At 45.0% G+C, this 24,027-nt stretch overlaps 1 protein-coding gene across 2 annotated transcripts; it reads right to left on the bottom strand.

Moving 5' to 3' along the window:
* Window positions 1–3,837: 3,837 nt before the first annotated feature.
* Window positions 3,838–23,770, bottom strand: LOC142586905 (uncharacterized). Of its 2 annotated transcripts, none has more exons than XM_075697788.1 (5): window positions 23,561–23,770; window positions 20,454–20,497; window positions 13,263–13,365; window positions 10,148–10,398; window positions 3,838–4,132 (listed from the first exon to the last, which is right to left on the bottom strand). In XM_075697788.1, exons 1-5 carry the CDS (start codon window positions 23,613–23,615, stop codon window positions 3,983–3,985), a joined length of 603 nt encoding a protein of 200 aa, XP_075553903.1. In that variant the 5' UTR covers window positions 23,616–23,770; the 3' UTR covers window positions 3,838–3,982. The 2 variants fall into 2 exon arrangements, with proteins under 2 accessions (XP_075553903.1, XP_075553904.1); XM_075697789.1 differs by having other exon boundaries at window positions 3,838–4,129.
* Between the last annotated feature and the right edge of the window lie 257 nt (window positions 23,771–24,027).

Here is a 24,027-nt window from a genome sequence, read left to right as displayed (position 1 = left end):
TTTAGCGGTGAATGCGAGAGGAAGGCGTTAGCATTTACGTTGCGTCTCTGTGAGGGCCCAGGTCCATGACTTGAACTGCATTTACCACATTGCAAAGTGTTGTTAAGGAGATCACTGGACACACGTCCTGCCTCGCCTAGGCGTGGACTGCAATTGACAGTGGTACGGAGCCGCCTGCCGTCAATTGCACTATATATATATATATATATATATATATATATATATATATATATATATATATATATATATATATATATATATATATATATATATATATATATATATAGACAGGTGTTAAAATTTGAGTTTTACAGTATTTTTAATGGTTGGCTATGGCGTATAGCAGAAATCTACGCATCATTTAGCTGTATTACCATAAAAGACTGACACACACTATAAATCAAAACGGCCGATATACTAAACAGCAAAATTTTACCAAACATAATATTGAACTAATCCAGTGCGCGCGCATATTGCAATATACGATTTTGAAGCAAGTAATTTTGCAAGCCACATCCACTTGAACGAATTGTGAAACTAGCACTAGTTTTGAGAAAGGCATACTGAAACCCTCGGGGAAAATAAACTGTTGTTCCATTGACTTTTTGAACAAAACGCCCTTTTATGCATTGAAGTTGAAAAAATTACTAGGCACACCAATAAATTTCGTCGCAGTCATTGCGAACGCATAACTCGGATCTATTGGCCTTCTCAGAACTTGTTTTATGTGGATATGACTTTAGATGGTCACCAGCTACAATTCGTGGGTTGCGATATGTGCCGTAGTGTAGGGTAGCTTTAATTTTAATTAAGAAGGGCTTCCTAATTGGTCAAATGTTCATGTAAATTTTTTGAGCAAATAGTGTCTCCCGATCGAGTAATCTAACCCTGGAACTAGAAGGGGGCTATATGGCACGGGTTATTTTATTAAATTTCCGTTGAATTACACAGTAAAACAGCTCAAATACATACATGCATACATACATGCATGCATACATACATACATGCATGCAGCATACATACATACATACATACATACATACATACATACATACATACATACATACATACATACATACATACATACATACATACATACATACATACATACATACATACATACATACATACACACACACACACACACACACACGTGCATACATACATGCATACATACATACATACAACATACATAACTGGTCGACAACAGCAGCAGCCTATATTTATGTCCACTGCAGGACGAAGGCCTCTCCCTGCGATCTCCAATGACCCCTGTATTGCGCTAGCTGATTTCAACTTGCGCTGTACATTACCTCATTTCATCAACCCTCCCCCCCCTCCTCATTTTCTGGAGTCCCCAACTGCATTTCTTTTCTCTTGGCACCTATTCTGTAACCCTAACGGTCCACCGGTTATCAACCCTGCGCATTACATGGCCTGCCCACCTCTATATTTTTTTCTCTTAACATGAACTAGAATATCGGCTATGCCTGTTTTCTCTCATACACACCGCTCTTTCTGCCTGTCTGCTAACGTCACACCCAATATTTTCCGTTCTACCGCTATTTACGTGGTTCTTAACGTGTTCTGAAGCTTCTTTGCTAACTTCTAAGTGTTGTCCCATATATTAGCACTAATGGCAGTGGTAAGCAGCCAGTCAGGGTTCGGTAATGCCTGCCTTATGCACTGCGACCCCTTTTTATGCTTCTGTAAATTGACTTCCCATGATGAGGGTCTTCTAGGAGCAACTCACCTAGATATACATTCCCCTGCACAGACTCGAGAGGCTGACGGGAGATCATCATCATCACCCTGGTTACGCCCTCTGCAGGGCAAAGGCCTCTCCCATACTTCTCCAACTTCCCCGGTCATTTACTAATTGTGGCCGTGTCGTCTCTGCAGACTTCTTAATCTAATCCGCCCACCTAACTTTCTGCCGGCCCCTGCTACGCTTCCCTTCCCTTAGAATCCAGTCCGGAACCCTTAATGACCATCGGTTATCTTCCCTCCTCATTACATGTCCAGCCCATGCCCATTTCTTTTTCTTGATTTCAACTAAGATGTCATTAACTCGCGTTTGTTCCCTCACCCAATCTGCTCTTTTCTTATCCCTTAACGTTACACCCATCATTATTATTTCCATAGCTCGTTGCGTCGTCCTCAATTTAAGTAGAACCCTTTTCGTATGCTTCCAGGTTTCTGCCCCGTACGTGAGTACAGGTAAGACACAGCTGTTATACACTTTTCTCTTGCGGGATAATGTCAATCTGCTGTTCATGATCTGAGAATGCCTGCCAAACGCACCCCTGCCCATTCTTATTCTTCTGATTATTTCAGTCTCATGATCCGGATCAGCGGTCACTACCTGTCCTAAGTAGCTGAAATCCCTTACCACTTCCAGTGCCTCGCTACCTATCGTAAACTGCTGTTCTCTTCCGAGACTGTTAAACATTACTTTAGTTTTCTGCAGATTAATTTTAGACCCATCCTTCTGCTTTGCCTCTCCAGGTCAGTGAGCATGCATTGCAATTGGTCCCCTGAGTTACTAGCAAGGCAATATGATCAGCGAATCGCAAGTTACTAAGGTATTCTCCATTAACTCTTACCCAAAATTCTTCCCAATCCAGGTCTCTGAATACCTCCTGTAAACACGCAAAAGTAATAAGGTGCAGCGGTGGCGTAGAGGTAGAGCATCCGCCTCGCCTGCAAGAGGACCGTGGTTCGAATCCCGGTGCCGTGCAATGTACCACCGCATTAAAAGAAAAAAAAATCCGCATGTTGATAAAATTGCATAAAACAAGCTCTGGAGAGCGGCCTGATCCCGGTGACCAGAACCGGTAACGAACTCCCTCACCAGAGCAGGATTGGCCACCCTGGTGCAGTACTTGGCCACAACCTCCCATATGAATACAACAAGCAAACGGGAGATGATGAATTCTCATTCCCTTGCCGGGCTATTGCACCTTCAACCGCACTATACCTTAATGGTTAAGGCATTCAATAATTTGCTGTCATTCGTCGCAAGTGTTGCTGAACAGGACAATGTCATGTGCAAACCGAACGTTACTCATATATTCGTCGTTGATCCTCACTCCTAAGCGTTCCAAGTATAAAAGCTTGAATAACTCTTGTCAGGATCCAGTGCATAGAATTGGAGAGATTGTGTCTCCTTGCTTGACCCCTTTCTTGATGGGTAATTTTCTACTTCTCTGGTGCAGAGGCAAGGTAGCTGTGGGTTCTTTGCAGATATTTCTAACATAGATGAAGGTTTGCAGACTGACTGCATTTTTTTGGACTACACCAAGGCATCATGTTCCACACTCCCGCTTAATAGCTAAACTATCGTCGTTGCACTTACATCTTCAACGATCTCATGGTTGCGTAATTTCCTGTCATTTCGTAAGCAGTTCACCGTCATCGACGGATATGAATCCGATTTAACTGATGTCTCCTCCGGTGTTTGATGTCTCCTCCGGTGTCTGATGTCTCCTCCTCCTCATGTATGTATGTATACATACATACATACATACATGGCCTCTCTCTGCGATGTCAAATTACCCCTGTATTGTGCTAGTTGATTTCAACTTGCGTTGCACCCATTGCCTTCCCTATTCTCAAAAAATTTCACTACATTAGTTGGTGTAAATAACAACTGCGGTTGCTTCGGTTGGTTTCTTTAAAATTTTGCACTTACATGCAATAAACCTCTTAAATGTCGGTGCAGTGGCTACCTATGTAAATGAATTCTCCTTTCCTGTGCCCCGGATGTGAAGGTCTTTTTTTTTCTGGAATGGGGGTGTTTGTTTCATCTCGAAGAAGTTAACAGACGTGCAGTGATTCACTTTATATAGGATAAAACGAGTAATTACTTTATTGGAGCTTTCTTCAAGGGGTGTGTTTGCTTCTGTTTGAGCAACGCGGGTTGCGCATTCGGTCTCCTCTGACGACGCATTCTCAATGTCGCACAGCTAAGCAGGACCTTTCACGAAACTATGAAAGGGGAGTCGGTATCTTCGTCTGGCTTATTGCTTGGGAAATCGTCAAGGTATTCTTGATCATCCAATGACGCCGAGGCCAACTTGGCTCGCACCAGGTCACCGAAGAAGAACTGAACTCCGGAAAAGGACATCTGCTGAACAAGAAAATAAGGGGGGGGGGGGGTCAGGGAAAACATGTATGAAAGAAGACGCGAGGCCACATTATTATGATGTTGGTGACCCGTGTTTATAGAAGTTTATACTTATTTTTGCACTATATTGAGCCTTACGGGGCTGACCGAATAAAATAAAAGCGTGGCTGGAAGCAAATAAGTGCGATAGCCGAACTTGTTACGAAAGAATGAGAAAGCACAGCCGCATGTCGTGTCATAGTGTGAGGTAGAAGCAGGAATTTCACATTTGGGATCAATACGAAAGAAGGGTAATCAATTGAAGAAACCTGAGTGTTCACAGGGTGGTGTACCGCCTATAAGAAAATTCATCAGAGAGACTCACACTAACGCGCAGATTAACTGAAACCAATCCTACGAACCACAAAATGAGGAATAGCGCGTTCATGCGCGAATTCGGAAGTACAGATACGTTTGTAGAATACACATCATTACAATTATCAAGACTTACGGATGGCTGTACTAATACTTCCACTAGTTATTCACTTTGCCTCTCAACTTTTCGAGATAATATTTTAGCGCGAAGACTTTTTCCGCACGGATGCTGGAAGGGACACACACAAGCGCTTGTATGGGTCCCTTCCTGTGTCCGTGTGGCAAAAGTATTCTCGCTAAAATACTATTCAAAACGTCGCACCAAAAAGGCCAGAAGTCAGTCCTAGCTGTCATCTTTAGTTTGTTCTCTGTTACCATTTCTGTAAGGATAGCGTACCCAGATTGATGCGGCCAACACTGTATATTTCTGTGGCTACACTGGCTGCTGTCCTTCGTAAAAAGTGGAATGAACAATCCATTAACGCAAACGCTCCGAAATTTTACCTCGCAATTCGCGCAGCGCACCAACGCCGGCATCGGTGCTCACGAATGTCAAGAAATTCTTTGTGGTAGAAAACGCACTGCGTAATTTATTTATCGGGCTCGTGGAGATCCGCGAGCCTAATGCGTGCCAACACCGCCTCACGCTAATCCTGCTTTCCCTAAACCAGTCACTACGCCGCCAAGTGATTTATTACTAGCCAATTTGCACATGCCGAGGAATTTCGGACACTGCCTCCGGCCATCTGACGAGCTTCACCGCAATGCACCAGCATAGCTCAGTGGGCAGCATGTATAGGAATAATCTCTCACGAGGACGGCCGAATTTCAATAGTTTTCAGTAAGCAAAGCCGAGGCGCTGCGCCCTTCTATTACCATGCTTATTTACGGGGTTTATTTGCAACTTTTTTGCTGCGCTAAGCAGTGTTTTAAATTCCAGAGGAAAATTCTGCGAGAAAGATGCAAACACGCTACGGCTAACTGCCATTAATTCGCATGTTAATAAAAGGACGTGCCCTCTCGAAGTTGCTAATTGAAAATTGTTGAAATTCAGGGGGCTTCCTTAAATATCACTGTTTTTTTTCTTCTTTCCATTGAGTTACGCTGGATCACTGCGGTGAAGTTTGGTATATAGCCGAAGGGACAATGTCCGATATTCCTCGACATGAGAGAGAAAAGGAGAAATGAAAGCATGGGAAAGATAGGGATGGTAACAAGGAGATGACTGGCGTTGGCTAACCTGCTTTTGTTTTCAGTTATGCGGTGGCTTTTGTCGCCTTCGCAGGAAAATGTGAGAAAAGCGTCGCTACAGTTATGATCATTGTGGTCATCATCATAACCATTATAACCATCATCTAGCTATTATCTCCATCATGACGAAGGCCTTCCTCTTGCAGTGATCTTCGATTACCCCTAACATTATGTCTTTCCTACGCTTACAATGTTCCCAATATCATAAGGGCATTCGACGCCATGCGACTCTCGAGTAAATTTCCTTTCACCTGACACCAACTCTGTTGCTCGGATATGCCCCGTCATATCCGCTCTGGGCATCGCGTAAGCTGTACAATGTATTTCTTTCTCGTTACCTCCACTGTAGTACTGCCTACCATTATTTTGCCTCTAACGTTCGCTGCCACCCGTCTTTCGGACTCTTATACACAGCTTACTCTTCAATAGCACGTTGTGCAGATATTAGATTGTTACCGTGTTTCCGTTATACCGCAAGTTACAGGCAATAGTTCAGGATTATTAGCGAACACGCCCATTAAGAGGAAGCTTTAGCTCGAGTGCTCCTATCTAAATACATGTAAAAGGAGAATTCGTTTTTCTCGGCAACCACTGCACCAAATTTGACGAGGTTTGTTGCATTTAAAAGACAAACTTAAAATCTAGTGACTGTTGGTTTCGAATTTTTGAGTTAGATTGTCAATTTTTTATTAAAAATTGGCAAAAATCGGAAATTTTCAAAAAACGAAACTATCAAGTTTACAACTCTGTAACTTAACCACTAAATATGATAATACAATTCTGTGAATTGCATTTAATAGTACATCTAAAGCGGACAAAATTGATATGTTACACATGAATATAAAAAAATTTAATCATAGGGAAATACAACTTTTGCAAAACCTTTGTAACCAACGTAACAAATTCACGTAAGATGTAAAATGACATATTGAATTTGTCCGCTTTGAATGATCTAATGAATGCCGTTTACAGCACCGCGATGTCAGTTCTTGATGCAGAGCTCTGAATTTGTAAACTTCGTGATTCTATTTTTTTCAAACGGTCAAATATTTGAAAATCGTTTTAAGAAAATTGAAGCCCTAAATCGAAATTCCGCTTCCAACAGTCACTAGAATTTAACTTTCTCTTTCAAATGCGACAAATTTCATCAAAATCGGTCCAGGGGTTATCTCATAAAAACGTTTTTGCGTTTTACATGTATTTGAATAGGCCGCGTCGGAGTTGGGCCCGAGCTAAAGCTTCCTCTTAAACACTCTTGCTTTTCAGGATATCTGTAAGCGGCTGTTCTCGACGAATGAGCGTTTTCCAGCGTAGAAGCACGAGAAAAAAGTGAGACATACAGGGCCTACTTTCAGCTGAACATTTATTAGAAAGGAGGCTCTTAAGTGTGCCTCTCTGATAAAAAAAATTATCTTCACGTAGCACTAGAATTAGTTATTTACCAAATTTTGTAATCCTTGGTTAGTTGGCCCTACTTCGAATGAAGGTTCGGCTGAAAGACGGCGCTAGATGTGCGTTTGTGTCTCCCTTTTTCTCGATATCGTGCGCTGGAAGTTGTGCATCGTGAACCAATTAGCCTGACAGTTTATTTTTTTGTGTTCATGACCTGATAATGCTTGTCATAAGGCAAAATCAGCCTTTTAAACGTGCAGTTCCTGTTATTCACTTCATTCAAGAAAGCTGCCCACGCTGCTCATATTCGGTCGATATGACAGTCACTTATACTATGTGTACATAGGCTGATGAAATTTGAAATATAAAATACAGAAATTAGCGAAGGTAAGTGGCACGTGCCAGCACGAAGCATAGGGGCGACTGAAACGCAAGGAATTGAGGTCCCGTCACATTTAATTTGGATGTTCTTAGGATATAGGCCGTGGTTACAAACACTAATTTCGTGAACTGAACATTGATTTTGCCCTCGTATGTTGTTGAACTGGATTGAAAGCTCAGTAGTTCATACTTTTAGCATGACATTTTCCGCTAGCTTTGGGTAAGATTAGGGGCTGTTCTGCCAGAGAAGGATAAGCAAATCATCTTATCCGCTCGTCGCTTATTCTTGTGTTGTTACCACAGAATTTATTTTTCGCATTTCAGGTTAGTACTGCTGCACGGAGAGTTTGTTTTCAATGTCATTGTCTTGTATTCACTACTGTGCTGTAATGCAACACAGAGTTCCCACTAACTGTTCTGGTGGCTCTAGACAAACCACGTGCATATTATACGTGCATATTAAACACGTGCAATATTATACTTGTATATTTTTATTTTATTAGCAGTATCAACCCTCAATTGAGAGTCAACAGAGAGAGAACCAAACAATGGCTTTCATCTAAATATGTCAAAATTCACTATCGTGCTCAATGTGAGTTGCAACATGAGTGACCGTTTTTCATTTTTTTTTCTTTTTTGTGTGCAGGCGCTGCCAAGCAGCTATACAGGGCCCGTACGGTAGCATGGCACGAAAGAAGGCACGAAGGCAGCAAATGCACGAAAAAATTGCACAACACCGCTTCGATTGCTGCAAGCAGCCTGTTTACAAAAAAAAAATGACGTTTGTTATTTTTATTATTGTAAGGACTGACGGGTGTTATGCAGTGTTGCAACTCATATTGAGCGCGAAAGCACGTGAAACCACGTACATCGATGGGCACATCAAAAATAAGTCGGCAAATGACGTGAGTGCGATGCACAGCCGGTTTGAATTTGCCGCTATCCTTCGGCGCAACACTCATGTTTGGCCATTTATTTCGCATTTAAACTACGTCTGCGAAGAATTGGTAGCGAAATGCATATGCGCAAGTGGTGGATCTGTCCGCGAGAACAGAGTAGCCGGCCTCATACTGCTGTACTAACATTTCCTTTTAAGGCGAAGGCCTGAAGTGACTCATTGCAATGGCTCATACTTCAAAAAACTCGGCGGCGTCTAGTCGAGTGGTACAAAAAAATACGATCATCAGCAACAAGACAGAGGCTACAAGCGCTCAGCAAGGTGAAGCACACAGTGCATACATTCATTGAAATCACCCGTTCAACACACAGAACAGCGTAGGTTTCAATAAAGAACAAGTACGAGACAAGTATCCGAACCATCAGTCAGGCATTGCATACCCTCCTCGGAAAATCGCTACGACCGAGGATGCTCGCCAAGCGAGAAACGAGGTGCGACGTGCGAAGCGGCGGGAGCAAGGCGTTTGACTACGAGTGCTACTTTGCCCTGCTCAGAAGGCGCAACGTAAAGTCGAAGAGAAACGTCGTTGGCGCGAGTCTGACCCCGCTATACGAGCGCGCGAATCCGCAGACAAGCGTCGAAAACGAGCCAAACTGCGAAAGCAGCAACGCGACGACGCGAGACGGAAACGTAGAGCGGAGGCCGAAGCTCGCGGACAACGGCTTGCCGCACGTTTACTTCACACTGCGGTTCGTTACGTCTTTCAAGGAGTCTGGCCCTTCCGCTCGTACATCTTCATGCATTGCCAAATGTGCAGCATGCTGTCGCCTTCACGTGTCGCAAAAGTGTGACGTGCTGCCGAAATTTTCGTCACGTCCATAAAAAAGTGTTGCGTGGGGGTCATCTGGGGTCATCGCTTCGCGCAAAGAATTGATTTGGGTGGCAGGTCACGAGGGTGTAGAGGGAAATGAGTGTGCAGACGCTGCCGCCGAGCTTCACGCCCCCGGAGAACCTCCTCCTCCCTCCTCGAAGACTCGGACTTCCCATTGCCATTAGTAACTTATGCAGATGTATTAGAGTACTTGCACTTATCGCGACGAAAATACCCGGGCACGGCCAAGCAGAATAATGCAGAATAATGTCGTTTTCGGAGATTACAAACCATGTCATTTAGTAACCCAGTCAAGCTACTTGCTATCGAACCCGCCGTGGTTGCTCAGTGGCTATGGTCTTGGGCTACTGAGCACGAAGTCGCGGGTTCGAATCCCGGCCACGGATGCCGCATTTTGATGGAGGCGAAATGCGAAAACACCCGTGTACTTAGATTTAGGTGCACGTTAAAGAATCCCAGGTGGTCGAAATTTCCGGAGTCCTCCACTACGGCGCGCCTCATAATCAGAAAGTGGTTTTGGCACGCAAAACCCCATAATTTTTACTTGCTATCGAGCCACAATCATTTTGAGCCGAGAGTAAATTCTGCGGGCAGAAAGCAGATTTCTACCGTATGGTATGGGCCTGCCAGGCTAATAGTGTCTGAGACACTATAAAACAGCTAACGCGGGAAGGTTGGGAAGGCGGCCCTGTCCAGTTCAACCCTCGAGGACCAGCAAGCTCTCGTGGAAAGGGGCAGTGCGGCGGCCTTAGCCAACGGAATTCCAGAACAGGAATCCGAGCACCCTTCTCCTAACTTCCTTCCCCTTTTCCTGTCAATAAAATGATTTCATCGTCGTCATCATACTTACCTGCGGTTGTTGGCCTAGAATTCGCTGTCGCCTGGTTGGGCGTTTGCTGAGGGGAGCGTGCCATCCTGGTCCGCATATGGTGACTGGCTCCAGCGACTCGTCCTCGGACAGATTACGCGCGAGATCGTGCTCAATGACGGGAGGTATTAGCCCGCCTTTGTGTACCACGCGGACGGTGGGGACAGACGCGTAGTCCTCCCAAGGGTCACTCTCCTCTTCCGAGCTTACCGCCTTCTCCATCTCTTCTAAGTCTGCAGGGATTTAGGGTGCTCCAGCTGTTGTCAAAGTCAGAGCAGAGACCAGGCAAACCTCCCCCCCCCCTCCCCCGCGATATTATCCCGATTAGTTTCACAGATTCGTTGCGACCACCAGTGCTTCTTTGACTTTCCGGAAGCAGTATTTCGATTTAGGCACCGCTCGCACCGATTACAAATGCAGTATGCCACTCTCGGGCAACGGCATACTTCATTCGGACGCGAAGGTGAGCAAGCGTTTTTCGACCTTGTCGTCAGCTTTCATGCAGTATTATGGCGTGGAATTCATTAAGCAGGATGGTTATTCGAACGTTACCAGCCCTGAATGAACCTGATTACTACTTTGTAGACAAGTTGGAGACGTAAAGCATACCTTTACAGAGTCGAATTCAAAAGTTTATAGAATGGCTGACGAGGAAATAGCAAATGAATATACGGCTAAACAGGGTGGTCTCTTTAGCTGCACTGAAATAAAAAAAATGGCTCTGGATGTATCACAACCTCCTATCGCGCATGTGCGCCGATAGTGTTTGCCACTTCTTTCCCTGACTCTCCTTTCCCTCGCTACCTACGCAGGTATACATAAGGAAATGAATAAACGACCAGTTGGTCATTCGTTGCTCAGTAACGTGTTGCCTAAGTCCGTTACATCAAACACGATACATGGTAGATTGCACAATTCTAACCCCTGGTCTAAATTACTCGATGAGGCGGTCATTACTTCGGCGAGAAATCAAAAGTGTTGCATTGAACAAATCGTATAGTCATGCAACTTAACTTTTTCATTATTTCCATTATGGCACAAATTTCAATGTATAAGTGTAGCTAGTGAATATGCAAGGCGTATAGACTTCGAACGAATTCTCAGGACAACGTCGCTTTCGAGATATTCAGTTACAAAGTGTCGGACGAAGTGCACTGGTGTTCGAGTTACTTTTGTACTTCAACTAATAAAACACAGCTTTCTTAAGACACGTGACAGGAACAACCATGCACGTTTTACACCAAGTTCGACGGCGCATATATCGAAACCAGTGTCGTCCTGAGAATTCGTTGCAAGTCGATGTCCCGTGCATATTTACTGGTTACAATTCGTAGATCAAAATATGTGCCGCAATGTAAATAATTACATAAATTTAGTAGCCCAATAACCTTGTTTATTCAATAGGGCGTGTTGGTGTTTCGTAGAAGTAACGGCCGCATCAACGACTTATTTTGAACAAGCGCTAGAAATGCATCTGCAGCAGGCAGTTTGAAAAATTTGGTGCAGCTAACATAGGGAGCATATATATATATATATATATATATATATATATATATATATATATATATATATATATATATATATATATATATATATATATATATATATTCCTCTTTGCTCGCACGTGGTGGCATAGTGTTTTTGGTATTGAGCTGGTTAGCCCGTGGTCGCGGGATCAAATCCCTACCGTGGTGGCCGCATTTCTATGGGCGCGAAATGAAAGAACACCCATGTACCATGCATTCGGTGCACGTTAGCGAACCTCAGGCGGCCGAAGGTAATGCGACATGCCTCATACTCAGGTCGCGGTTCTGGCACCTAAAATGCACAAATTTATTCAATTCATTTTTTTGCTCCTTGTGTACCTCATATACATTCACAACAACAACAACAACAACAACAACAACAACAACAACAACAACAACAACAACAACAACAACAACAATAATAATAATAATAATCACGTGCCGCCATGACTGGAGTTTCCGAGAGCACAGGCAACTACGATAATTCGCACGTATATTAATATTGGCCTGATATAACCTCTCGGTTCCCTCACTTCCGACACTGGTAATACCGGTGACACAAATCGCCTGTTGAATGCAAAGGAGCTCGCACGTAATTGGGACAGTAAGCACTGGCTGATGTTTTGGGGGCGTTTGCTGCGTGTGCTTCCCGGTGCGGTTCGAACTATACTTGTTCACTAAATAATTTTGACAAAAAAAACTTGATACTTCAACCATATATCGAATTACAGGACGTGGTACGCACCGTATAGCCTACATTAAAGCTTTGCAGGTTGTTATGCTCTCATGGCAAGAATTTCGAGGCTTGAATTTTGTAAAATAGTTCGATGACCCCTCTGCGCAGTGTCCAATGCAATATCGCAGAATAAGCGTGAAATTAACGGTTTATTTTACCTAGCATTGAGCGAAAAAAGAAAAAAAAAGAACAGTTAGTACACTGGCTACCAATTGAACAATATAGGTAATTATTTGGGGAAAAATATTGCTGTGGAGTTGCCTCACTTGGCATGGCTTCTTTAGCGAGCTCCAGCAAACCTAGCGCTATCTTACTGGTGGTACATTAAAGGTGGTTCTGCATTGCCTGTAGGTTACCTTGTCTATGCACTATCCCTAAAACTAACCACTATCCAGAATTTACGAAAAAAAAAGAATAAATGAAGATTGAACGGAACTTTCATACTAACTATGAAGGATGTTTACAATAATATATTTACACATCCAGAGGAGATGCTTTCGTTAGTCGCTTTAATCAATACCTGCGGATTACGGATAGTTCGACCACAGGAGAGTCGGTTGTGCAATAGTCTTAGGTAGCCAAAACAACTCTCATTTAATGCTTTTGCTTGGTGTGTTGTTGTTGTTGTAGCCTGTCACACGTGTGGCTCCTAGCCATGATGGGGGATTGGCCAAGAAATGGGTGGATTATTCCAAGTTAGTATGGAGCATACATTCCCTAATATTCATGGAATTAGCATTGAATAGCGTATAATTACCTGTTAAAATATAATCAGGAAGGCCATATGGAATGAGTAACAATTAATTTAAAAGTAAAACATATAGAATGTACTCACCCTTCCAAGCTTCATCTTCTTTTGGACGACGATGCTCAGAACTGGGCCACCGGTCGGGGTGTTGTTTCTGCTTCTTGTGGTGCCCTTTCTTGACTTGACGTACCTTCGCATCGTTTCCAATTCATTTATTTTTACCGGAAAGGTCAAAATAATGCTCCGCGAAATTATTCAAGGCGAAAAAAAAAAGCAAAGGGACCACATCAGGAGAATCAGGCTACATGAGCGGAGCTACAAGGCAAATTTACAGCAGGGGTGCTTTGCAGGTAGGCCCGAGTTTAGGGATCGCCGACAGCTTTCGCAACACACTCAGTGGAACAAGGTTAACGGTATCAAGACGTGAAAATCAGCTCTAGGCACGCCTCCAGTTTCATCGACTTATCTAGGTTCACTATTGATTTAGCGTCGCGTGGGCATTACCTCTGGAGCACCCGAAAACTAAGGAGCCACGTGGTCAAACTGTCGGTGTCTTGTTTCATTTCTTTGTCGTTCGACTCACTGCACTACCTGCGCAATTGGGTTATAGAAAAAAATTATTGCTTTTTAACGTGTTCAAAAAAAAAAAAATGGAAAGGGTTCATGTGAGGATGCGACACGTGTGCAGTTTTTGCATTCGACGGTCCATAGACAGATATCGTCGAAAAATAGGAGCCATGCCCTTGTTCCGCCCGAGAAATGCGTGACAAGTGAGTGGGGCCCATTGCGTACATGGTCGCAGTTTTTCCCAGTCTTCAGTTTTTCTGGAACGAAGAAGCGGCGTGCTTGTGTTGACACACCTGGCTTTATCTCGACATTTTATTGTCTGCTGCTTTCACGATTTCCCCGCTATTTTGGTCCGCTCGAACAAACTCGGGTGAGTGAGAAATTCGGTGCATCCTGCATAGCACCCTAGTAGAAACGAGCTGCAATAATAGTAACAGAACAAACTACGGCAATGTCAGGGAATGTATATGTTTAATTGTAATGCTAATGAGTCGTATCCGTCGTTTTTAACGCGGATGTCTGCATTAAACTCTAAACGTGTTCTCTGACTGGCTGCGGTTTCGAAGAAGTGGACCAATGCTTGAGATAAGTAAGATCAGGCGACTCTACAGCTATGTGTTAACGGGTCTTCTTTATATGATTGTATTTAAGTTGAAATATTTATCCCGTGAGAAATCTTCAGAAACAAGAATTCTGCGCAATATTCTTGAATACAACAGAACATTTGTTGGCCGACATTAAAAACAATTCGATTTAATTCTTTGTAGCATGCTACTAAGACTCTGGATAGTATTATGACGAGAAAGCTGCAGAAAAAAAATTACGCACAGAAATAAGATGCAAGTAGATGAAACAATATACGCTTAAAAAATTAAACTGGCTGATAACAAAACTAAATTAATCGGACTGTGAAAGAACGAACGACGTTTTTCGTATGAAAGCGGATTTTATGAAAGAAGCAAGAGTGCGTATGACATTAAAAAGTTGATATGCGGATTGTCGTGTCCTACTGTGTTGTGACATAAGAATAACAATTGAAATCACTACGGGGATGTAAATTGCAAGACAGGCTCGAGGAGACGGAACGCCGCACCACCGGTTGCTAAACATGCGGCCAATATTTTTTTACAATTAAAGACAAACGTGAGTTAAGGAAGGGCAGATTGTGTGTCACTTATGAGTGCGGCGTTTGAAGGTTCGACAGCTCGTTCCTTTGCGCAAAATGCCTTGTATGTTTCAAAGGCAAAATTTGACAGCAAGAAGTCCTCACGTGATTTGAAGGCGAAAGTATGAAGACTTGTCTAAGTTGTCACCTCAAATTAAAACAACACCTTAATTCGCCTGGCTATAATTGGCAACTATCATAATACACCCTAATTAATTTTAATCCACCTTAATCATATTCCACCTTAATTCACATTAATTCGCTTTAATCCACTTTCGTCCACCATAGTGCATGTTAATTCAGTTTTATCCACCTTAATCTATTTGAATCCACTTAAATCCACTTTAATCCACGTTAATCCAATTCCGGGAGTTGGTCACGTCTGTTTTTTTGGGTGTGGGACATGGCGTGCGGAAGACGCCGTGGCGATTCCCCGTGAGATATCGCTGTGCGAGCCGCAGCAGGTACAATGCCGGGAACGTGACGTCATCACTTGGTCACGTGGGTTTTGGTGCGATCAGGTAAATAACGCCGGAAGCCGGATTTCTCGCTTCGTAGCGGACACAAGGCCTTAATATGAAAAAGTTTGATCGTAATTCAACCTCCAGTTGAAGTCGACGAAAGACAAAGCCTTGCTGAGCGACTATGGTGTGGAGGGGGGGGGGTACATACGGGTGCCGTCAATGCTCTACTCCCTATATTGCGTCACGCCTCGCGTAAGAGGAGTGGGAGAACCATCGGATTGAAATCTCTGTAACTGCGCTCTCTTCGGTATCACCCTACGTTTTGACGCATGATGATGTGTTAAGGAATTCTAAATAATTTTGCGAGATTTGACATCTCAAAACTATTATGTGATCGCGAGGCACATCGTTTTTGAGGAAATGCGTCCGTGGCGTAATGATTACACCGGCCTCTATGCTAGATGTTCTATGTTCGAATCCGGCCGTCGAACATTTCTTTTTTTTATTTATTTAAGAATCTTAATTTCGCAACAAGACCGAAAGGGTCAGTGGGGTTGCAACGCGTCAACGTATTAGACGAAGTAAGGCTCGTGGCCTTCGGGACAGGATGCACTGCTGTAAACAGGAGCTGCATAAGTGAACGCGTGTGGCGTCCGCAGCCACACACGGACAGAAAGCACTCGACGAGCGCGAGCAGCACCGGCTTAGAAATACACGGTCTGGTCGGCGTGGTCGCCCTGCCTAAGCCTCGCGTCCCCGCACTGCAGGACGGTCGCGGCGGGCGGGATGCGTGCGCCCGCTTCGGACTTTTGAACCGCGGGGTTTTCGTCGGCGCTGTCACGTCGCTTCGGCCTCTTGTTCCCGCGGCGCCGCTTCTGGGGGGCACTGGCGTTCAGCAGCAGCGTGCGCCGCACACGCAAGTAGCACGTGGTTCATGCGTTTCGACCGCGGAGTGGTCTTGACACGTAAGCGGGCCCTCCTTACTTCAGTGCGATTAGCGCTTTACAGGAGCTTCTCGGCTGGCGCCCTGACAAGTAACACGTCGAGGAATGTTTGCGCGATGTGACGGACGGCGGCCGTATGCTGCAAGAAAAAAAAAATGGCTGCGGCTTAGCTCAGCTAACCCTGGATATGCAAAGCGAGAGCCTGGTTTGGCCTGGTTAAGCCTTGGTTTCCCTTTGATAACCTTTGATTTATCTGTAATTAATATACTTAGGTGTACAATCATCGCTAAGTCCGGTATGACGGCTGTGCCTAGGTTGGTGGCTAGTCATGACTGTGATTAGGCTTGGGTGGACAGGCATAGTTCGATGGTATGACGCCTTTTGTATCACCGGGAAAGCGCAAGTGCTAGACATGCAAACAGAAGCCGCGAACATGCGCAGCGTCGTCGAAGCACAGGCGGACAGCACGTAAACGCGGTCGCTGCATTGATCTCGACGGTGCGATGCCTGTTGCATTCCGGACCCTTTCCAGTGAAGCAGCTCGTCGGGCGATATCTGCGGGCTGTTGAGACGCCGCTTTACGACGACTGCCCAAAGCCTCCCGCTCCCGCGCAAAGCTTAGAGAAGCCTTCGCTCTCTTCCGTGGCCAAGCTCGCACTCACTATAGGCGAGCGCGGCGCTCCTCATAGCCAGGTGCGCGGCGAGTCACGTGGTCATGCGGCGACCTCTGCAGCTGCGGTAATGGCCCCGTTAAGCTGTGGAGACCGTATTGGCGGCGAGGAGTTACGGAGTCGCCATCTATCGGAAGCGCCTCGCTGGCGTAGTATGAGGGATCATGCGGCGCGCTCCTCATAGGTTTTGCTGTCAGCGCTCACTGAAAACACCACGCGCGAGCTCTCCCGGACATTTCTATAAGTACTTTCGAAACGAGAGAAGTTTCTTACTGTCTAAACAATAATCTTGGGCAAACTGAAAGCACACAATCGTTTACAGACGCTATCTCCTTACCGAATACGTACAGTGAATGCCACTGCGCGCGGTCGCCGCGATGGAGTCTCCCGAACCGGCTTCTTGCGTGAAAGGTAGGTAAACGCTGAGAGCAAACTATGTGAAATATGTTCTTATAGTGTTTGTATAACTAAATGGAGCCTAATAGAACGAAGCCTCAATGCATCTATCGCGCAGATTCGCAGCGACCGACTGCGCGTCTGCATGCTTGTCCGCGAACTGTTTCGCTTTCTCCGCGCGCGCGTTTTCGCACCTTGTCATGAGCTTTAGGCCGCACAATATGAACATTTGACAGTATACAAGCAACCATTGTTGCGTGGGCGCTATCAGAGCTGTTCAAAAATAATTTCATTGTAGAGACTTCGACGCCTACGGGGACTGTGATGTCCCGTCGCGACGATTCAATCTTTTTTCTTCTTCTAAATTCTTTGACCTTTCAATATTATTTCTCGAGTTGCGTCGCACTGTATGTTTGTCGGTGTTCTCAGCGTGCAATTTCCCGCTGCTCCTTTTTTGTAATCGAGTGCATTAATTCATAACACAAACATGACCATATGCCATGCTTTTTTTTAAATGTGCTTCTTACCGCGGCCTTTCCACTCCACTGAACTTGCGAGTATCTATAGCATCGACAAGTTCATAGACCAAACCGTCATGACATTAGTCGGGCAGCGGACTCGGGCGAGCGTCTCAGTGCGCGTTTTCAGAACATCGCAGACCGGGCGACGTAGCAGAAATCTTCCTCGCGTCTGTGCTTCCTGCATACCCGAGTTGTAGCCGATGACTGTTTGCCGGTTTTATGTTTCGCGAGCCAAGCTTCACGCAGCTTCTTGTCCTGCGGCTACGTGTGAATAAGGCTGACACCGGCCTCCGTTACGTGCGTCCGGCCCTGCGGAACCGAGCAGTAGCCTAGCATGTTGCGCGCCTTCAAAGGCAGCCACTACCTATTGTAGTGCTTTGAAGCGTTGTAATGGAGACACTCGAAGCGGGAAAATTTCGCCACTAAATTAGGACTGCAGCGTACGAGGGAATTTAAACTCGTTTTCATCTCGCACCGGCGCGCCCGAAGCAGCCGACGCGGCCGCTATGTCCACGTGATCCCTCCTAGCACGTCACGCCGACGGTGGCGCCAGCTTTTCCAGTGGTGGAGCTCGAGGCCAATACGCCAAGCCGGCGGCATTGGCGGCGGAGCTCGGCGCGGCGGGTCACGTGATGCGCTGCCAAGACTACGGCATAGCTGCGGTCAAATGAAGGTCTCATTCGTGGGGATGGCGAAACTCGGCTCGACATGGCTTTCCCTTAAAAAAATAAAAAAATAAGAAGGGCACTAACGGGTACTACAGTATGGTTATTACGTGTGGGGAAACGATGACACAAGCTGGCAGGGACTGCATAGCTCTGTTAAGATTCGCTCCAGCAGGCAGTGCTGTCTAACTTGAGTTCTTCTGTGCACCAAGTCTGCGCGATGGGAACACGAACACGCTGGAACACGTTTCGCCGTCTGGCGTGCAAATTCTGACGCAAAGCGAGAGCGTACATCTAACTTCGGCAATGTTTGTTAGGAAGCGTATTAAAACAAGAGAAACCGGTATTTTTATGTGCAATTATCGATGACGGTGCAAGATCGCCTGGGGTGTGCATATTACTCATATTGCAATAAAACATACCACGCGCCTCAACGCGATGCCTTGCATGCGGGAAATGCTTGAATATATTGTTCAGGGTGCTGGTGCATAAAGACAAAAAGAAAAATACATCAGCATGAAGAAAAGATGGCGGTTCCGGCCTCAGTCCGCGACCAGCCTGATCATCCCGCCGCTTCCCAAAAACATGCACCCGACGCACCACGCCGCGAGACGCAACAAACGAGCAAGATACCTTCAGAAGAAGTTTGGCAACAGCAGCGAGGCGGCGTACGTGGATGCTGCGCGATATGGAGGAGAGAGAAGCGCACACGCGATCGCGGTTCTACACCGCACGGGCAAGTGCCTCGGGAGCGCCACGGTGACCACGGGACACAAGGAGGCGGCCGAAGAAGCCGCGGTAGCCCTAGCACTGGCGGCGGTGCCGAGCGCTGCGATCGTGATCAGCGACTCGCAGGCGGCAATCCATGGCTTCGCGCGCGGTCGCGTATCGCGGGAAGCGGTCCGCATACTCCAAATTTGCAACGATGGCGACTCGTCATCGCCCTCGCAACCCCAAAATTCTACGGTCTTCCTCCTCTGGACCCCGGCACACACCGATGTCCCGCTCTCCGGCAACGAGGCGGCCCACGCCACGGCTCGAGGTCTCACACGCCGAGCCGCCGCAGATTATGTGGCCGCCGCCCCCGCTCCCGAGACCGGTGCATCGGATCTGCCGGATCGGGACACTACAACAGAAATGCAGCAACAAGAATGAGAATGGGCGTGGGGCGATCGCCTGACCACGTTCAGAGACCTCACCCAACACTACAGACTCTAAAGACGTACATTCCCGCCACCACACGACAAATTAAAGAGGAATGAGGCCGTAACGTTACGCTTGCTCCGGACACAGAAGAATAAAAATGGATTGGATCGCATATAGCAGACATCGTGAACTCCTGACTGGAAGCTTACTGTTATCATTGAAAAGGAAGGTATACAATCAGTGCATTTTACCGGTGCTGACATATGGGGTAGAGACATGGAGACTGGCAAATAAGCTTGAGAACATGTTAAAGACAGCGCAGAGAGCGATGGAACGAACAATGCAGGCATGACTTTAACAGACAGAAAGAGAGCGGTTTGGATCAGAGAGCAAACGGGTATAGACGATATTCTAATTGACATCACGAGAAAAAATGGCGCTGGGCAGGTCATGTAATGCGCATATTAGATAACCGTTGGACCATTAGGGTGACGGAATGGGTTCCAAGAGGAAGGAAGCGCAGTAAATGACGGCAGAAAACTAGGTGGTGCGACAAAATTAGGAAATTTGCGGGTGCTACTTGGAATCGGTTGGCGCAGGACAGGGGCAATTGGAAATCGCAGGGAGACGCGTTCGTCCTGCAGTGGACATAAAACAGGCTGGTGATGATGATGATGATGATGAAGATGGTGGTGGTGGTGATGAGGAATATGATGAATATGCTTTTGACGCATTTTACCTTGCCAGTCTTCAAGGAGTAGACTGTATCCGCGAGGACTGCCCCTGGAAATGTGAAGTAGCGTATGGCAGAAAAAAGCTGAACATCAGTGATGTTTTTGCCACCTGGAAGCATCACACAACTGTTTCAGCTCGGTTATTATAGGCTAGTGGAATCAGTCACTTCCAATAGTATGTTTTCCTCTGGGTGTAGACTTCCGAGTCTAAATGCGAAATCAGTATCGTAATCATTATCAACCAACTGATGTACTCTGCAGCCTGCAGGTCTCTCCTACTGATATCAAGTTGTCTCTTTCTCGCGTCACCTGGCTCCATCCCGTGATAAGACATTTATTTGCCTTATCAAGCCGCCAATTCCTCCATCTTACTCGACTGCACTTCCCAGCCAGGACATCATTTTATTAGTCTAATAGACGACCGGTTACCTACTCTTTGCATTGCAGGAGCTGTTCAATTTTCAATTTTATTTATTCCTCCTAAACTTATTTACGATATCAGGAACACTTCCTTGCTTCGCTAGTTTATACTGCCATCTTTGTATCTGTTAACACTTTGTCAATTTGGCTCGATCATTCTTTGCACGGTCCTGAACGTCTTCAGGGCGAGCATTCACAAACGCTTTTACGCAAGAATCGTTCTAACAGAAAATTCTAGCCAATCTTGATGCTGGGCAATTAATTATCCAAAGCGATCGGCAAATGGCAGAGAACACTTACGAAAGAAGAGCTTTGGGATTTCAGACTCATGACCCACCTTCGCTAAAGCTTCTTTGACTAGGACTGCTCGTAAGAGAAAATTATAGGTAATCCTCACGCTAGACATATAATTAGTATTGTTGACCGGCCAATGGCACGCAGTATTTACGATCGAGAAGCGTTGTGGATTGGATCCCGGCATCTTTATAATTGCCGAAAATTCCACCCAACTCGTAAGCAGTGCAAAAATAGAACATGACAAAATTTTCTGTTCGAGAATACGAGTAAGCTGTTTCTCAGAGCCTCAATTTTCTTGTCGCTTGTCTTACCTATTTTTATTTTTCTCGAAACTTTCTTACCATCGTCAACATCCCCTGTCGATTTGTGGCTTAAATAGGTGTCTCCTTGCGCAGCGTCTAGTAACTAAATGCAAATCACAATATTTTATATTCTGGACAGGCTATTGAGGATCACCTTAGGCTTCTGCATACATTACAATCTTCACACCTACTCTTATAATGTCCTCCATATTTAGTTGCGTGATCTCCATCTTTGCTATAAATGACAAGATCATCTTTAAATAACACGTTGATGAGATGTTCCCAACTAACGCTCACTGCTAACGCATCCCCATATACCAGCTTGCATACACTTCTTTAGTGTAGAGTGAATAGCACTGAAAATAATGCGTCTTTTTGACGTCCTTATCAATTGGCATTTATCCGTTTTTGTGTGACAACTTAGTAGTGCTTCGAGCTTTGAAGTTATTTTGTAACCTATATATGTTGATTCCCTTATCTTCTTTACTACGTGATGCTTTTCTGTCAGTTGGTATCTCTTCTAAATAGATGCGCCATGAAACCCTAAATAACTAAGAAACTTCTTAATAGAGCTACGTTTAAAGGTCTACTGCAACAAAATTTCCCTTTGGCTAAATTGGTTTTAAATGAGTATAAAGAACGACGAAGTTTGCGAGCATTTTGTGACGCTTTCACTCGTATTGCAAGGGTAAAATCTTACAAAGAGGTTTCTCTATATCTGAAAAATTTCGAACTACGCTTTTTACGTGGAACAAAATTTTGTTGCGGTTAGTGCAATGACAAAGATGCTTGCAGTGCTCTGGGAATTGCTATTGCTGTGGCGCGTAACTCCAGCTCGTGTTGCTTATGCCAAAAGCTACAACTGGTAGTTCAGAGCCTCTTCTGATCCCTCGCGACAGTTTTATCCCATCCCCTTTTCGTTAGCTTCGAGATTATATATAAATGTTGGTTATAATGTGCTCGCTGCTAAATTACGCGATTATTAACAGGGATATGAACGGTTGTTGAAAAGCGCTTTCTAAAATCTGTTGCCTGTGTGCGGCAATGTGATGCGTTGCCTGGTTTACAGCGTACTCTGTAAAGTTTCATAATGAAACATACATCGGAGCACAAGCGCTCTAGGGGAATTACACAGATGGAAAGGGCTTGGGACGCGATTATGTTCTAACGCCTACATATAGCATAGTTGCGAATTAGAAACATTAAAAATTTTAGTTACGTATCACTTCACTTCTTCCAAAAGTGTTTCCCGTAGTGTACACAAATCACGTGTACAAGCGCAATCATAACAATCCAACAAACACTGACACCGAGGACAACATAGGGAAAGTTGCTTGTTCCTAATAAATAAAATAAAGAAACGCTAAATTAATGGAAATGAAAGTTGGTGAAAAAACAACTTGCCGCAGGTGGAGAACGATCCCACAACCTTGCATTTCGCGAAGGTTGTGCAAGAACTTTTTGTCTAGCTAGCATAGTGGTTTATAAATTTTTGTTACACTACTGATTGAATAGTTAATATAGCTTATTAGGTAAAAGAAAACTGATTTATTATAATCATGAGCGTATATATATATATATATATATATATATATATATATATATATATACGCTCAAAGAAAGGAAGCAACATGCGTTTTGAAGGGCTTTACTGACGTTTCGGCCAAGGCACCGGCTTCGCCGGAGGTTCACTCTGACGAAGGCCACTGTCGCGGCCGAAAAGTCAGTAAAGCACTTTGTAACTGTCATCGTTCCCCCTTTGAATTAGTGTTTTCTAGTGCGGTGCGCGCAAGCCCTTTTGTTCGAACTGCTCTCTCTCTCTCTCTCTCTCTCTCTCTCTCTCTCTCTCTCTATATATATATATATATATATATATATATATATATATATATATATATATATATATATATATATATATATATATATATATTAAGATGCTAGTGGGCGATCTAAAATCGTTAGAACCATTCAAGTAAATTTAAACGCAGGTACCTAGAGGACCACTACCGTAGGGATTGTATAACATTGTAACTACCGTAATTTTAGCATGTTCTTAACGTAATGTGGTGTGCTAATGCTACAGTGTTACTTACCGCACAGAACAAGGAGCACAGCCACCCTAACTGTAGCGGCAGGTGACATGGTCATCGCGCGAAATATCTTTGCACGCCACTCTTTGCGCGCGAAGCTAGCCCGGTGCGCATCCCAGACGGATGGACCCCTTCGAATCGGGTCACCCTTTTAGAACTTGCGGCTTCGACGCCCTCAGCACGAGCGCAGAGACTGGCGTAGTGGTTGCCGATGTTTACTTTTGTGTTCAACACATAGAGCAAGAGAAAGCACCCGAGCTGCGTTGCGTTGGCTACGATTTCCAAGAGGTGCCGAAGCGGGCCGGCAAGTCATGTTTTCTTTCGCATTTCCAGAAAACAGGACGTCGCATGTGAAGTAAATGTCTCGTGCGTTCGCGAGTGACAGCTGCTCATATCAGAGAAAACGTGACACTCTATATGTGCGGACCTTACCTGTTCTGGCAGAGCTTGCAACAGCTGTGCCAAAAAGA

Source organism: Dermacentor variabilis, chromosome 7 (assembly GCF_050947875.1).
Source record: "Dermacentor variabilis isolate Ectoservices chromosome 7, ASM5094787v1, whole genome shotgun sequence".
NCBI classification, from domain to species: domain Eukaryota; kingdom Metazoa; phylum Arthropoda; class Arachnida; order Ixodida; family Ixodidae; genus Dermacentor; species Dermacentor variabilis.
The sequence above is the reverse complement of the archived record's forward strand: the minus strand, read 5'-3'. Positions and strand labels throughout refer to the sequence as shown.